Below are 14,180 nucleotides of genomic sequence, written 5' to 3'. Positions count from 1 at the left end.
AGCTCATATCATTTAATGTCAGAGAGAAACCAGGAGAGGGCAACACAGGAACACCAAGAGAAGTGATGATAACAACAGTATACGGTCTATGTATAAAACAGAAAAGAAAAAAATGCTTTCTTTCATTATCCTTCATATTTGAAGAGCTCTTTTCCAAAACGAGATAAAAGCCAAATTTAAAAAAAAAAGTGTGTCATGCCACTTTGCTGTATAAGGACCTTTTCACTGCTACATCAATGTTTCATGCCAAATCGCTATATTTCCTTGTTTAAAATGGTCTCAAGATGCAGTTCCTTTCCAAACCGCGACCAGCGCTAAACCTATTTTTAGCCTAAATGCGATACGTCCTCTCGACCAATCAGAATTCAGTTAGCGTTCTATGCGATCCAACATGGCGGCGCTCTGAAGCAGGAGAGTTTTTTGTTTCGTCCGTCCGTTCAACACGTTCAGACTGAGCCATAAAACATTTTGACAAGATAAATTGAATATTAACCAAATGTGTGGGTCTAAGTAAAAAATGTAATTTTCCTGAAAACTATTAAAATGGATTTATAGCGTTTTGGAAAAGAACTCCTCATTTCGTCCTCCTTTCCCCCACTTTCTGCTCTCTTTTTTCTTTCTTTCTCTATTATAGATTCACATCCATACCCCAGAGGTCCAATCAAAAATGCTCTAATGAAATAATAATAATAATAAAACAATATCAAAGCATCCCACACCTGCAAAACATGTTCATCCGTATTCATTCAGCAACAGGTAAAAGGTCACCCTTGATGGTTTAGGTATCTAAGCTCATATCATTTAATGTCAGAGAGAAACCAGGAGAGGGCAACACAGGAACACCAAGAGAAGTGATGATAACAACAGTATACGGTCTATGTATAAATCAGAAAAAGAAAAAAATGCATTGTTTTTCATTATCCGTCATATTTCTTCCCCATTTTCCCCCATTTTCTGCTCTCTTTTTTCTTTCTTTCCCCATTATAGTTTCACATCCATACCCCAGAAGTCCAATCAAAAATGCTCTAATGAAATACTAAAAATAATAAAACATATCAAATATCCCACACCTGCAAAATATGTTCATACATATACATTCAGCAACATGTAAAAGGTCACCCTTGATGGTTTAGGTATCTAAGCTCATATCATTTCACATAACAGCTTTAGGGTGTTTGAAGTTGTAGGCATGCATTACAAACATTAAAGTCCATTAGATCAAGTGAAACAGTGTAACGAGTTCAATCTGAACCAGGAAGTTCTGCAACAATGTGACAGACATTTACAATACAATGCGGTACTTCACACTGTAAGTAGCCTAGACTTCAAACCAAACACAGATTGTAGCTACTACAAATGCAGTACTGCTACCTGCACTGACAATGTTCCTTTCAGGCTCACAAGTGAAATGTTTAATTTAAGACCGTGATACTGTTGTTTTTGCAGAATTATGTCGTTACTTGCAACTCTGATCTGGAGTCATCTTCTTTCTGCTGTGCTTTGGATTATTTTCATCTCACTGCAAAATGGAAACTGAAGTGAAAACATGTTGATTTATTAGACATAAAATTTAAAGCAGACATCCTTTTGATTTCCCCTTTTACATCACATGTAGACATTTACCTTTGGGAAAAATCAGCTCCGTCCGTCGTGTATGGCCTCCCTGGCAAACCAATTTATCCTCCTTCACACTATTAAGAGAGACAAAGAAAGGTGCAACCGTGTTGTCTTTGCTTGATACACAATGGTTCTACACCTCCCTAGTATCACTGATGCTCAGTAAAAGGGCACACATCATGTTACGGGGGGGGGTTTCATTGACCCAGGGCAGAGCTCTCCTGTCGTAACTTTATTTAAATGGTACCATGTGGGCAGAGGTGTTTAAACTGACTCTGGAAATACCTTCAGTAAAAGATGTTCTTAAACTGTTCTGGGATTTTGAAAGAACATAAGGGAAACAGGTGCATAGTTCTGTGAATCAGAACTAATTCTAATACTCGAGTTTCACAAACCTGAGGCAACACTTACATGTTGTAGAAGTCAGTGTTGTCGAGCTCATGCCAGTCCCTCCAAGTGAAGTAGTGCGGACAGCCTCTCTCTGGACAGGGTGTGTGCACCTGTTGAGTCAGTCCTGGCCACTGCCTGGAAAGCACAAACAACTTGGACATCACCGCCAAGATCAGATCCCACAACTGCCGCAACTCTGAGGAGAGAAAACAGCTGTACACTTTAGACGTGCAGAGCATTTGGACTCATTATGGAAGAGTGATCATAGATTTTTACCGTCATCCTTCTCAGGTCTCCTAGTACGTATTTCTATGAATGGATCGCCATCTTTATTCATCTCTCTCACCAGAACCAGTCTGTTTCCACAGCAGAGAAGACACTGCTCTCTCCCCACCCAGTGAGTCAGGTACAGGGAGCATGTCTTGATGATCGCTCTGATGGTTATACACAGTAGATAAAGGCAATAAGTTTATCGGTGACACAAGATTTGAAACCAGGAAATACAGCATTTGGATTAATAAGAAGAAAAAAAAAGACGTGTCAGATAAAGTTGTTAACAGCTGTTATTTTATGTGTCAGATACATATTTAATCAATTAAGTAAATATAAGTATCGTGTATACAGTATATCCAATACAAAAGGACTCAGATGATGAAACTTGAATGGAATTTCCCTTCTACTACATGTTTGTTAGACCTCGAGGAGACATGTTGCATTTTGTGAGAAACGCTTAATGTAAAAAAGTCAATGATGAAAGATGTTCCAAGCTCTGCTACCTGTGGAAGAAGCCATGAGGAATCTCTGGAAGGATGTACACATGGACACTGAGGTCATCTTGCTTGTCCTCGCCCCACTTGTTGCAGACCGTGAGGTTGTCCTTCAGGTAGATGGGGAAGAGACAGGCTCCATCTGGGTCTCTCTTGGCTTCCTTCGCTGACTTCCACTGTTTCTCACCAGGGATGAATTCTGGCGCTTGAGGGTTCAGGTGGTTTCGGACAAGAGTGGGGAGGCAGACCTCAAAATGCTGCAGCAGGGTGAGTATTATGCCCTCCTCCCTTTTGGTTCCCACCACCTCTTCGACCAAGTCGTCATCATCCACGACAACTTTTTCTAACTCTCTGCGGACCAAGATGCGCATGGCTGCATTGTGCAATGTGCCTCTGGACCTCAGGTCATCCACCCAGGTGAACTTCTGTTTCACCAGAGCCCCCTCCTGCATGAGAAGGTCTCTGGAGATCCCCTCCAGCTGCTGCACCAGGTCATCTCTCACAATTGTCTACATTGATAAAAAGAGGCAGCAGTGAAAATATGGTTGTGAATAGAGATGCACCGATCCGATACCCGGATCCGATACCCGGATCAGATACCGGCTTCGATATTGACTAATTATCTGGATCGGATATCGGATGAATGAGGACAATCCAGCAATCTGATCCATCCAATAAAATGAATTGAGCTGCTCTTATGCTGACACTGCACATAAAATGTGTGGAAATAAAAATGTTGGTAATGTTTAACATTTCTAATTACCAGAAAATTAAAGTACACAGGAATCAAGGTATGTAAGGATATGTCCAAAAGATATATTATATATACATATATTTTTAAGGTAGGTAAAATGATAATTTACAAACAATGGCGTACATTTGGGATTTGTAATTATATGAGTATATTTTCTCACACTGAAATAAAAAGCCACAGCTGACCTTGAACATTGAGATGAGGAATGAAGGTTGGATAAACACTCTGTCACTGAGGACACCGATGTCTTCGTACCAAACAATCACTCCAATCCGATGCAGATATCGCAGGAGGAACCGTAAGATGGACTGCAGAGTCTCTCTGCTAATTTGAACATGGTTTAGAAGTAAATCGCCCAGTTCTTCAAGTAAAATAATACCTGAAAACAGAGAAAAAATCAATAAGGGTGTTAAATCAACGTGAGAACTTTCTGTAATAGCCAAAGTTAAATAAAGCACGCCATCTTTGGAGTTCAAAAGTGAGTTACCATGTCGGGGAATTTGTTCTAGTGTAACAAGGAAATGAATGGCTTGTTCCACCGCTTCATAACTTTTTGGTAAGATGCTCTCAGAACACAGAAAAACACTCTCTGATTGAATGCATGTCAAGATATGACATCTAAGTTTTGCAATGTCGTCAGTCCTGGTGCAGTCAATGGTTACAAGATCCAGAACCTAGAAGGAAGGTGAAGGAGAGCTGTGAGAGGCTGGCTGACAAGGCAAGAACACTCAATTTATACAATACAACAATCCATGCACTAAGAGCTAAAAATATCTTAAAGTTTAGATTGTTTAGACCTTTAAAGGATTTTAAAAATATATAATAATCTAACTATTAATCAGTACCTTCAAGTTGTATTCCAAAAGGCAATCTAGCTCATCTAGCTGGTCCGTAAAGAGAGAGGCGTCCATTTTTTCTTCCAGATTCTTCCTCTGGTGTTTTAAAACCATCTTCCTGTTTGCCAACATGATTTTGACCTTCTCCTCAATGTCTTTCTTCTTCTCCATCACCTCCTCCTGGTCTCTGCACTGGTCGCAGTGTGTTCCCACCAGCAGCACCACTGAGTCTGGCACACGTAACTGTATGTTGTTGATCCAGAACCACAGATGGTCTTTGAAAGAATGTGGGTCCACAATGCTGTAGCTGATAGAAAATCGAAATAAACAAATGTCATCATGGGCTAATATCTGTGTTGTTCGTTATTTGAGAGACATAAATGCATGTACTACATTTCCTGGCAATCTATAAAATAATTGTTGAGATATTTCAGTCTCAATTAAATTGGTGGATGATCAACATTACCAACACAAGAGTCATACCGCTAACATGGCTGGGAACCACTATCTTAAAAAAGATGATGAATCAAAATAGTTACACTTATCACCTGGCCAAATCAAAGGTAAGAATGACGAGGGCCCTTGGAGTGATGAAGACATGGTGCGTCAGGTAGTACTCCTCCTGCCCTGCAAAGTCCCAGAAAAGGAAACGGACTTCCTGAGCGTACAGTTGACTGATCTCGATTCCCTCAGTCCGGTCTTCCACTGCCACCACTACAGGCTTCCCTTCCCTCAGGCTGCGGCAGAGTGTGGACTTCCCTGCCATGGAGGAGCCCAGGAACATGGTCTTGACTGTCCAGGCACTGCGTGTGTTTGGGTTCTCCTCCATTTGACGGAAATAGCTCTGGATGTCCATGACCCCTCCAGCGCAGACCTCCTCTGGTGGGCACCTTAGCGGGTTACCTGTGGCCTTGCACAGGGTCATCTCACAGGTACCCTCCTGAAAGAGCTGGGATGGGAGCTCAGTAAGTTGGTTCTTCTCAACCAAAAGAGCTTTCAATTTTGTGAGACCAACTAGTGGTTGGATGTTTTGCAGGCAGTTCTTGGAAAGGTCCAAGTAAGTGATACTGGTGCATTGGTTTATATCTGAGGGAAGCTTGGCCAAGCGATTAGAGCTGAGTTTTAGGAACTTTAACCTTCCAAGATGTGGGAAAACTCCCTCTGGAATGGCTCTGATGTTATTCTGGTTCATGTAGAGTATCTCTAGGTTGTGAAGGTACCGCATTTCCTGAGAAAACTCCATTATCTTGTTCCTGGAGAGATTAAGCTCCGTCAGGTGCGTGAATCTGGAAATGCCGGTGACCCGTTTGAGTTTGTTCCTCTGCAAATCCACACTTCGAGCATGTCTTAGATCCTGTGGAAGGATCTTCAGTTTTTGCCCTGACAGGTCCCATTCCTCCCAACTGTTCCCTGTGTCATGAATAGATAGTATATAAGATCAGGACACTGTTTCAAAAGTTTCATGATGTCTGGCGAACCCTGCAAAGGAACCCATCTATCTTTACAGACTGCTCCAGGTTGAAAGGGGTTTACTGAGCAAAGTTATCCAGATAATTCAGTAAACGGTAAATCTTCTTGAAACACATCCCTGTGTTTTAGGAATACACTTTTGAGAAACGACAATGTGCTTTTAGGCTTACACTAGATGCCACTAGTATATAAATATACATGTGAGATTCTGATCACTGTCTGTTATCTGCACAGGTGTAGGTGTTTAGTGCTCGGCCACGCCAGAAACTGGCACAGCAAAATTCATTCGCATTTTTTAATAAACAGTTGGTGCTGGAATATTGGTGCTGTAGATACTTATGGTTGATAACCACTGTAGTGGCAGCTGAGTCCGGATGATCAGTTAACACAGTTCATTCATGTATTATGAAGAGTCTGCATGCACTCTACTGTAGCAGGGTGATTTACCGATGGATGGTGGGACACAGCTGATAATATAGCTTGGGCTCTCTGTTTCCTCAAAGGTCAGTACCGTTTAAGTGGTCTGTTGAAGCTCACCCAAAGTTCTGTACACAGATTTACTGAATCTCTGCTAGAGAATCCACTGAAGCCATTAATGTGAATTCATTTGTCGGAAATGTTGGGGTGACGGGGGAAAATGAAACCAGAAAATGGGGTTAAAAATGAGATATCTTCAAAAAATGATCTACAAACTGAGGTGAAAGCCTGACATCAGCAACAATGAAGAAAATAATCTTTATGAGAAACAACACTAATAATGTTTTTTAATTTTTGTGTTTGAATAAAATCTATCTGTTTCTTCTGAATCTCCTTAATATTGTTTCCATGACATAATACGTCACTGATAATTTGCCTCGACTAAGATGATTTTATGCAAGCTTTATGGAACACTTAAAAAAATCTCTCAAAATCATATTCTTCTAACATAAAGAGATCTGTCAACATTCCCAATAGCAACCACATACTGTACATCAAACAAAATTCAAAGTAAATCTTTCTTACTATTTAGAAAGGCCATTATCTTCACGCTTTCTCGCTAAGTGATTTCCAGACGAAGGGTGCTGAGGAACAGAGAGGGCTGCCTGTCCGTCTCAACCTTCGGTTCCCACCACATAGATAGGGAAGTGAAGTACACGGACTTCCCTTACTTCCCGTTTTAAAGATTTAACAATTTGCTTTTGTACAACTGTTGCATGGCAACCTGGTGGCTCAAAGGTCAGCACCGTTGCTCCACAGCAGCAAGGTCCCAGTTGTGAATCTGTCAGTTGGCTGGAAAGCTGAGTTCATCAGACATAAATGGACAATAATTGAAATAATTATAACAATTATGACCACAAGTCTACACACATTTTAATTAACTATAAGCACCTGGTTGGTCCATATCCCCTGAGATATAATATTTAATATTCATAGATACAATAAACATGGGGATAAATAAATAAATACAATAAACACACACATGCCTATCTAAATATATCCATCAATAAGTCTACATCAGTGCAAAATATCCTTGGGGAAGAAAAGTAACTGCAGCCAATTCTTCCCATTCACTATATAAATGTATGGTATGCTTCATTTTAAACGATGTAAGATGTAAATAAAGGAAGAAACAAACAAGCATAGGTGACCTGTCTCTTGGTCTAATTGGTATTTCTTTGTATTAATTTCTTTGTCTAAAGAAGAGCAGGACACTCCAAACTTCACCCTGGTGGTAATACATTTCAATCAGGAGCATTATCTAGTCCGCGGACTCTGTCCTAAACATCTCCCTCTATCCAGCGCTGGATATGCGTGATTTTGTGAACTTGGTCATGTAATAGTATGAAGCCATTAGATGGAACAACTGCACTTTAAGTAGTAGTTCTTAGGACCAGTGTGCTTGCATGTTTCAGCTCATTTACAACAAATCATTTGATCATCTTTTCTTTATATCTATGCTGACCATTTCTTGCTGCCAGTGGCTTCTATTCATTCCCATTCAGTGTGCAAAACGATTGATCAATTCACTAGCAAGGACCACACCATCAAAAGGATGTGTTTAACAATTTATTAGAGAGAAAACATAATTGATGGGGGAGGCTTGAACCGCTTGTAAATAGTCGGCTTTGTGGAATGCATTGTGGGGAAGCTTTGGGAGGGAATCTGCCGCAGCACCTGGGCACCAGAGACACCCTTAGGGCCCATAGCGGAGAGGAAGTGAACAATGAGCGTCAAATCCAGACTGATTTTTGTGAAGTTCCCAATATCCCAGCATATCACATTAGCACATAATGATAATGCAATATGCTTGGTCATTGGCCAATAGGTAATGGAGGCCTAAATGATGTAAAGAATGAGAGAACACATGGTGACAAGACACAGGTCTGGGGCAGCATCATCTGATTTTATACTCATGGCTGCAGTGAACACAGAGTTTGGGATGAGATTCCCTTTTTTAAGCTTAAATACAGTACAGTTACAGATACAGTCACAATTCCCATGTATGTTGATTATACCATGCTTACTGCACATGCTGATGTACATTGAATGGGTTATTAGCTGCTGTTATTATTCCTTCTGTCCATACTGATCCTTCCCTAGAGCAGTTTCACCTGGACACACACACACACACACACACACACACACACACACACACACACACACACACACACACACACACACACACACACACACACACACACACACACACACACACACACACACACACAGGCCCTAAATACACACATGCACAGATAGGACCTATATGCATGCAACTAATGGAGAGTTGTTAGTGACTGGCGCCCTGAGCAGTTGGGGGTTCGGTGCCATGCTCAACAGCACCTCGGCAGAGCCCAGGAGATGAACTGGCACCTCTCCAGCCACTAGTCCACGCTACACCTCCCAACTATTATAAAAAATTGAATCATTTGGCAATCATTATTTTGATATTTGCAAATATTGTAATTTTCTTCAAACCCTCATCATCATGTTTAAGCTTAACACTGAGATAACAATTTATTGTTTGTAAGAACCGAAACAAATGCTGCACTCCTCCGAGCCATTAATTCTCACTCCCTCCTGCCAAGTGTCATTCTTCATAATACCACCAGACGGTGCCAAAGTACGGACTTATAAGTCCTACACATTGCAGCCTTTAATATCACAATAGTAATGCACAAACCAAAGACCCACATTGGCTTCAAACGTTGGGGACAATTCATGCCCCGCATAAAAATACCCTAAATTATTCACATTTGAACACATTCATTTTCAGACTTCACATTCTTCCCATTTTAGATTCACGTCTAAAAAGAAATGATTGAAATGGTGAAAAAAATAATGTTTGACAAAGGTTCACGAGTGAGGGGATGATGGAGCGTGAGTTTGGCCAGAGAATCGGAGCAGCGGTGTTACAGTTGCTCTACCGCACCGTTGTGACGAAAAGAGAGCTGAGGAGGGCAAAGCTCTGGATCTACCGGTCAATCTTCGTTCCTACCCTCACCTATGGTCATGAAAGCTGGGTCATGACTGAAAGAACGAGGTCGCGGGTACAAGCGGCCGAAATGTGTTTTCTCAGGAGGGTGGCTGGAGTCTCCCTTAGAGATAGGGTGAGAAGTTCAGCCATCTGTGAGGAATTCGGAGTAGAGCCGCTGCTCCTTTGCGTTGAAAGGAGCCAGTTGAGGTGGTTCGGGAATCTAGTAAGGATGCCCCCTGGGCGCCTCCCTAGGGTGGTCTTCAGGCACGTCCAGCTAGGAGGAGGCCTCTGGGAAGTACCAGGACTAGGTGGAGAGATTATATCTCCACCCTGGCCTGGGAACGCCTCGGGATCCCCCAGTTAGAGCTGGTTAATGTGGCCCGGGAAAGGGAAGTTTGGGGTCCCCTGCTAAAGCTGCTGCCCCCGCGACCCGACCCTGGATAAGAGGCTGAAGATGAGATGAGATAAAATATATATTTTTGACTCCACATTCCTTCTCTGCTCTCCTCCACTACAATGCAAACGTAAAGGTAGTTTCTTACACAGACGCTGATCAGCAAGCTTTTAAAAAAATCCTTCATATTTTGATCCATATCAATAATCATGCATAAAGTAGTCCCATACAGTGTGAGAAAAGGTAGCTGGTGAGAAGTATCGGGGGTGAGTAGACATTACATGCCCGAGATCCTTACAATTATGATTTACTAGGAACTCGGAGTAGAGCCGCTGCTACTTTGCGTTGAAAGGAGCCACTTGAGGTGGTTCAGGATCATCTAGTAAGGATGCCCCCTGGGCGCCTCCCTAGGGAGGTGTTCCAGGCAAGTCCAGCTGGGTGGAGGCCTCGGGGAAGACCCAGGACTAGGTGGAGAGATTATATCTCCACACTGGCCTGGGGACGCCTCGGGATCCCCCAGTTAGAGCTGGTTAATGTGGCCCAGGAAAGGGAAGTTTGGGGTCCCCTGCTAAAGCTGATGCCCCCTCGACCCGACCCCAGATAAGCGGATGAAGATGAGATGAGATGAGATAATAAGTAGGTGTAAGCAGTGATACATGCTGTTAACTGTTCAGGACAAATAAAAAAGAATGGTAAGCACAGTAAATGATTGTGCAGTACTTTTATTGTGTCCTGACATCGGGTCTGCACCCCTGCATACTAGACATATAATATGAACGTGAGGGTACTTTTTGGCCATCGTAGCCATAGAGTAATGCCATACTGAATTGTATGCTACCAATAATAAGTTCCACTGAGTATTTATAAAAAAGGAATATGAAAATACATTTTATGATTCATAAGATTATTTATTAACACTCAAAGCAATAAGAGGCCACAAAAAAAATATGTAATATACTGTAAGATGCCTGGTAATGTTCTCATTCGTCCAGGTCATCGTTATCCGCAAAGCAAATTCAGTCAAAAACAACTGGACTGGTCGGACCAGTCCCAGCCTGGTCAGATGCGTACATGAACTGATGAAGCCTCTTGGATGAGAGGTGAAACGTCTTCCTAGACAAACAACCAGTCCAGTTGTTTTTGACTGAAATTGCTTTGCGGATACTGTAAGATAAGATATGTGATATGATATGCTCATAGAGTCAAAATACTCATTGTGTCAGCAAACTGCTGGCTTTAAACTGTAGAACAATGAAGGCATGACGAGTCTCCTCACACACTGCTGGTGGAAGAATTTGTGTTTCTCCAGTGCGTTCACAATGAGGTTCTTTTCCATTTGGCAGTCTGGTCTCAATATATTGAAGTCCTTCAATCTTTGGTACTCATGAGTTTCCTGTCACACAAGTATTTCTGGACCCATCCGCTGGGATTGACATCGAGCTGCAGGAAGTCCCGCACCCACGGATTATTCTGAGCCCCCTCGACAAACTCCTCCAATGTAATCTGACCTGCAGTCCAAACAGAATATGTTTTTGAGGGGAATCGTTCATGGCTAAATATTGAGGAGAATTCAGTTTGAGTTTGCAGTCAACATACCGTCACTGTTCACATCGACCACTTGAAAGATGCGCTCACACACCTCATCAGCGCTCAGGTTCTCTTCTGTTCCACCAGACACAGAACCTTTCTTTATCTTGTAGATTATCTGAAAGGAAAAACACAGCAATTAGACTGTTTTCTCATCTTGAAAAAGTAATGCTGTTGACAAAGTGTGTGGCTTTTACCCACATAAGTGGTATGGATCTATGGATGGCAATGTCAGTCCATCGCTCGACTGATACATCTATTAGGTGGATTGCTATAAACTCTTGTTTAGACATTAATTGCCATAAAAGGATCAATTTGAATGTTGAATTTGTCCAATGCTTTGGTTTATGAGCAACTATCCCTGGAGGGTTGGAGGGTTACAGCAGATCGCACTAGTAATAAAGGGATGGTTTCCAGTAATAATAGGCTAGGCGCTTTGAAGAATGCGGATGTGTACGGATGAGAAGTGTGTTTGCCTTTTTGAAGAATTAGTTTGTATTTTAAGTAGCAGCGGCCCATGAGTTGATCTTTTGATCTTGTGTCTATGATTTGGTGTTTTTGCCTGTGGTTAAACTGTCCAAGATGTTTTTTGTTTTGTCTATTTTTTGTATTCATGAGTAACTTGCCCTTGTCCAACACAAATTTCTCTCAAGGGAGACAAATAAAGAAACCTTGACCTTGAATGGTCAAATTCCGATAATGAAACAAGTAATTAAAATTTCTAAAAATCGTCTTTTTCTCCATGTTAGTCAATGGAAAAGATAAATAAATTCTGACCTAACGGCATCACATGATTGACAAAGAAGTTGTAATTCCACCATTTGGCCACTATGTCAAATGGGCTTCAAAGTCCAGCGCACTTCCTGGGGGCCTTCAAATAACTGCAAAACCAACGACATTCCCATCAGCATCAGCTCTACTTTGTGTGTTGTGCTAATTAGCGGTTGTTAGCATGCTAACCGGCTAAACTAAGATGATGACCATTATACCTGCCATATACATCATCGGCATTCTAGCATTGTCAGTGTAAACAATCGTGCAGATGGCACTAGGGGCAGGGTGGACATGACCCCCTCATATACATTATGTCTAATAATGTTCATTGTTGTTTATTCATGATTTCAAATAAGAATTCTCCAATGGCTTTTTTGTGCAAACCATTGGCCCAAAGGCTATTAAGAAAGTAACTACCTGAGCGCTAGTTAAAGCCTGAATTACGCAAAAATAACTTATTGAGTTGAAATAATTTGCTGACAGCTTGGCCCCCCAGTTCAAAAATCTCATCTGCACCCCTGAATGTGAATGAACATGCGGATGTTAGCGTTAGGTACAGCCTCACACAGCTCACATGTCTACAAACTATAAGTCAGTATTTGAGTTTAATTTGCACCTTCATTGCAGAAGGGTTAGGGGTCAGTTGATTTTAAAAAAATCAAAACTCCTTACCTTGACAATCTTCCGTAGTTCCTTTTTGTCCAGACGCCCGTTGTCATCGCTGTCAAACACCTTGAACGACCACCGCAGCTTATCTTCAAGTCTTCCACGCAGAACAAGATTAATCGCTGCCACATACTCTATGAAATCCATTGTGTTGTCCTGAAAACAGGGAAAACTTACATGGAAAGTATGCTTGGACAGATTGAGACATGTGCTTCCAATAACAAAGAGAGATATATTTAAAAACAACATAAATCAGGTGTCAAGTAATTGTTGCTCCCAGGGCTTGGACATTGCCTCCTTCATAACCATCTCCATCACAGCCCGATCTTAAAAAGGTAATTCATGACCTCTTACTTTCTGGTCTACATTATGGGAACTTTCTCCTATCTTGCACCAGCCATAAATCACTCTCCCGCCTCCAGCTGGTCCACAACTCAGCAGCCAGGCTTCTCAGTGGTTTTGACAGATGACATCACATCACTCCAATTCAAGCCTCACTTCACTGGCTCCCTGTTTGTTTTAGAATTGATTTTAAGATTTGACGAATCACGTTTAAAGCTCGCCAGGGTCCAGCCCCTGACTATATCATATTACAGAAATAATGACCCCGTAGGAGCCTGCTCACAGCCTTTGATCCTCGGGCGGGGCCTTCTTAACAGTTCCAAAATCGAGGCTTAAAGCAGAAGTGAGCGGGCCTCTTTCATTAGGGCTCCTCGGCTTTGGACAACCTGCCCAAGGAGTTAAGGCTTGCTGAATCAGTAACTTATTTTAAATCACTTCTTAAAACACATTTTTAGAGACTTCCTTTTATGTGATATCTCACAAAGATATGTGTACGTGTATGGATTTGTATGCGCTTTTGCCTCGTCCGCCAGAGCACTTTGTAAACTTAAGATTTTAAAGGTAATGTGCAAATAAAGTGTTTTATTATTCTTACTATATTATTCCATTTGAAGACTGAATCATTTTACTTCATAGCAGCTTTGTAACTTACTTGATTCATGTCAAATGCTCGGAAGATGCTGTCCATGTACTCTGATTCAGGTGTTCCAGTGTGTACTCCAAACATCCTCTTGAACTCGTGCAGGTACAGAGATCCACTGGGGCACTCCATGATGAATGACTTGTAGAGGTCCTGGATGCTGTTTAACTCCAGTTCTTCTTCCTGTGTGGGTATTTGCTGATTTTGACCCATTCTAAATTCAAATCCTAGCTTAAGATGAAAAAAAAAATTGAGAAATCAATAAATACAAATGCTTTTGTAAAGTCATATCCTTAAAACTGCCTGAACGGCATAGTTCATTGTTGACTTCATGGCTGCTGCTGGAGGTCTCTTCGACAGCTCAGGGGTGTAATAACTGATTCATGTGATGCTTGACCCCAAGCCAGAGGCTTATTTTTAGCCAAAGTCGTTTGCAAGCTGAGTTTAAAGCAGTAATCCACGTACCTGATCCCATCCTGACCCTTTAGT

At 41.6% G+C, this 14,180-nt stretch overlaps 2 protein-coding genes across 2 annotated transcripts; both read right to left on the bottom strand.

Moving 5' to 3' along the window:
* Positions 1-1,423: 1,423 nt before the first annotated feature.
* LOC310952046 (malignant fibrous histiocytoma-amplified sequence 1 homolog) lies at positions 1,424-11,018 on the bottom strand (the record flags this gene model as incomplete). Its single annotated transcript, XM_083920533.1, has 10 exons — positions 1,424-1,533; positions 1,624-1,691; positions 2,029-2,203; positions 2,284-2,441; positions 2,784-3,283; positions 3,714-3,907; positions 4,016-4,202; positions 4,374-4,671; positions 4,913-5,774; positions 10,961-11,018. 10 exons carry the CDS (start codon positions 11,016-11,018, stop codon positions 1,517-1,519), a joined length of 2,517 nt encoding a protein of 838 aa, XP_083776659.1. The 3' UTR covers positions 1,424-1,516.
* A 32-nt stretch (positions 11,019-11,050) lies between these two features.
* Positions 11,051-13,904, bottom strand: LOC310952034 (guanylyl cyclase-activating protein 2-like; the record flags this gene model as incomplete). The annotated part of the gene is made up of 4 exons (XM_083920521.1): positions 11,051-11,190; positions 11,279-11,387; positions 12,716-12,865; positions 13,704-13,904. The coding sequence occupies 4 exons, from the start codon at positions 13,902-13,904 to the stop codon at positions 11,051-11,053; spliced, it is 600 nt and encodes a 199-aa protein (XP_083776647.1).
* Between the last annotated feature and the right edge of the window lie 276 nt (positions 13,905-14,180).

This window comes from Echiichthys vipera, assembly GCF_963691815.1.
Source record: "Echiichthys vipera genome assembly, chromosome: 1".
Classification (NCBI taxonomy): Eukaryota; Metazoa; Chordata; class Actinopteri; order Perciformes; family Trachinidae; genus Echiichthys; species Echiichthys vipera.
This window is presented reverse-complemented; position numbering and strand designations above follow the sequence as displayed.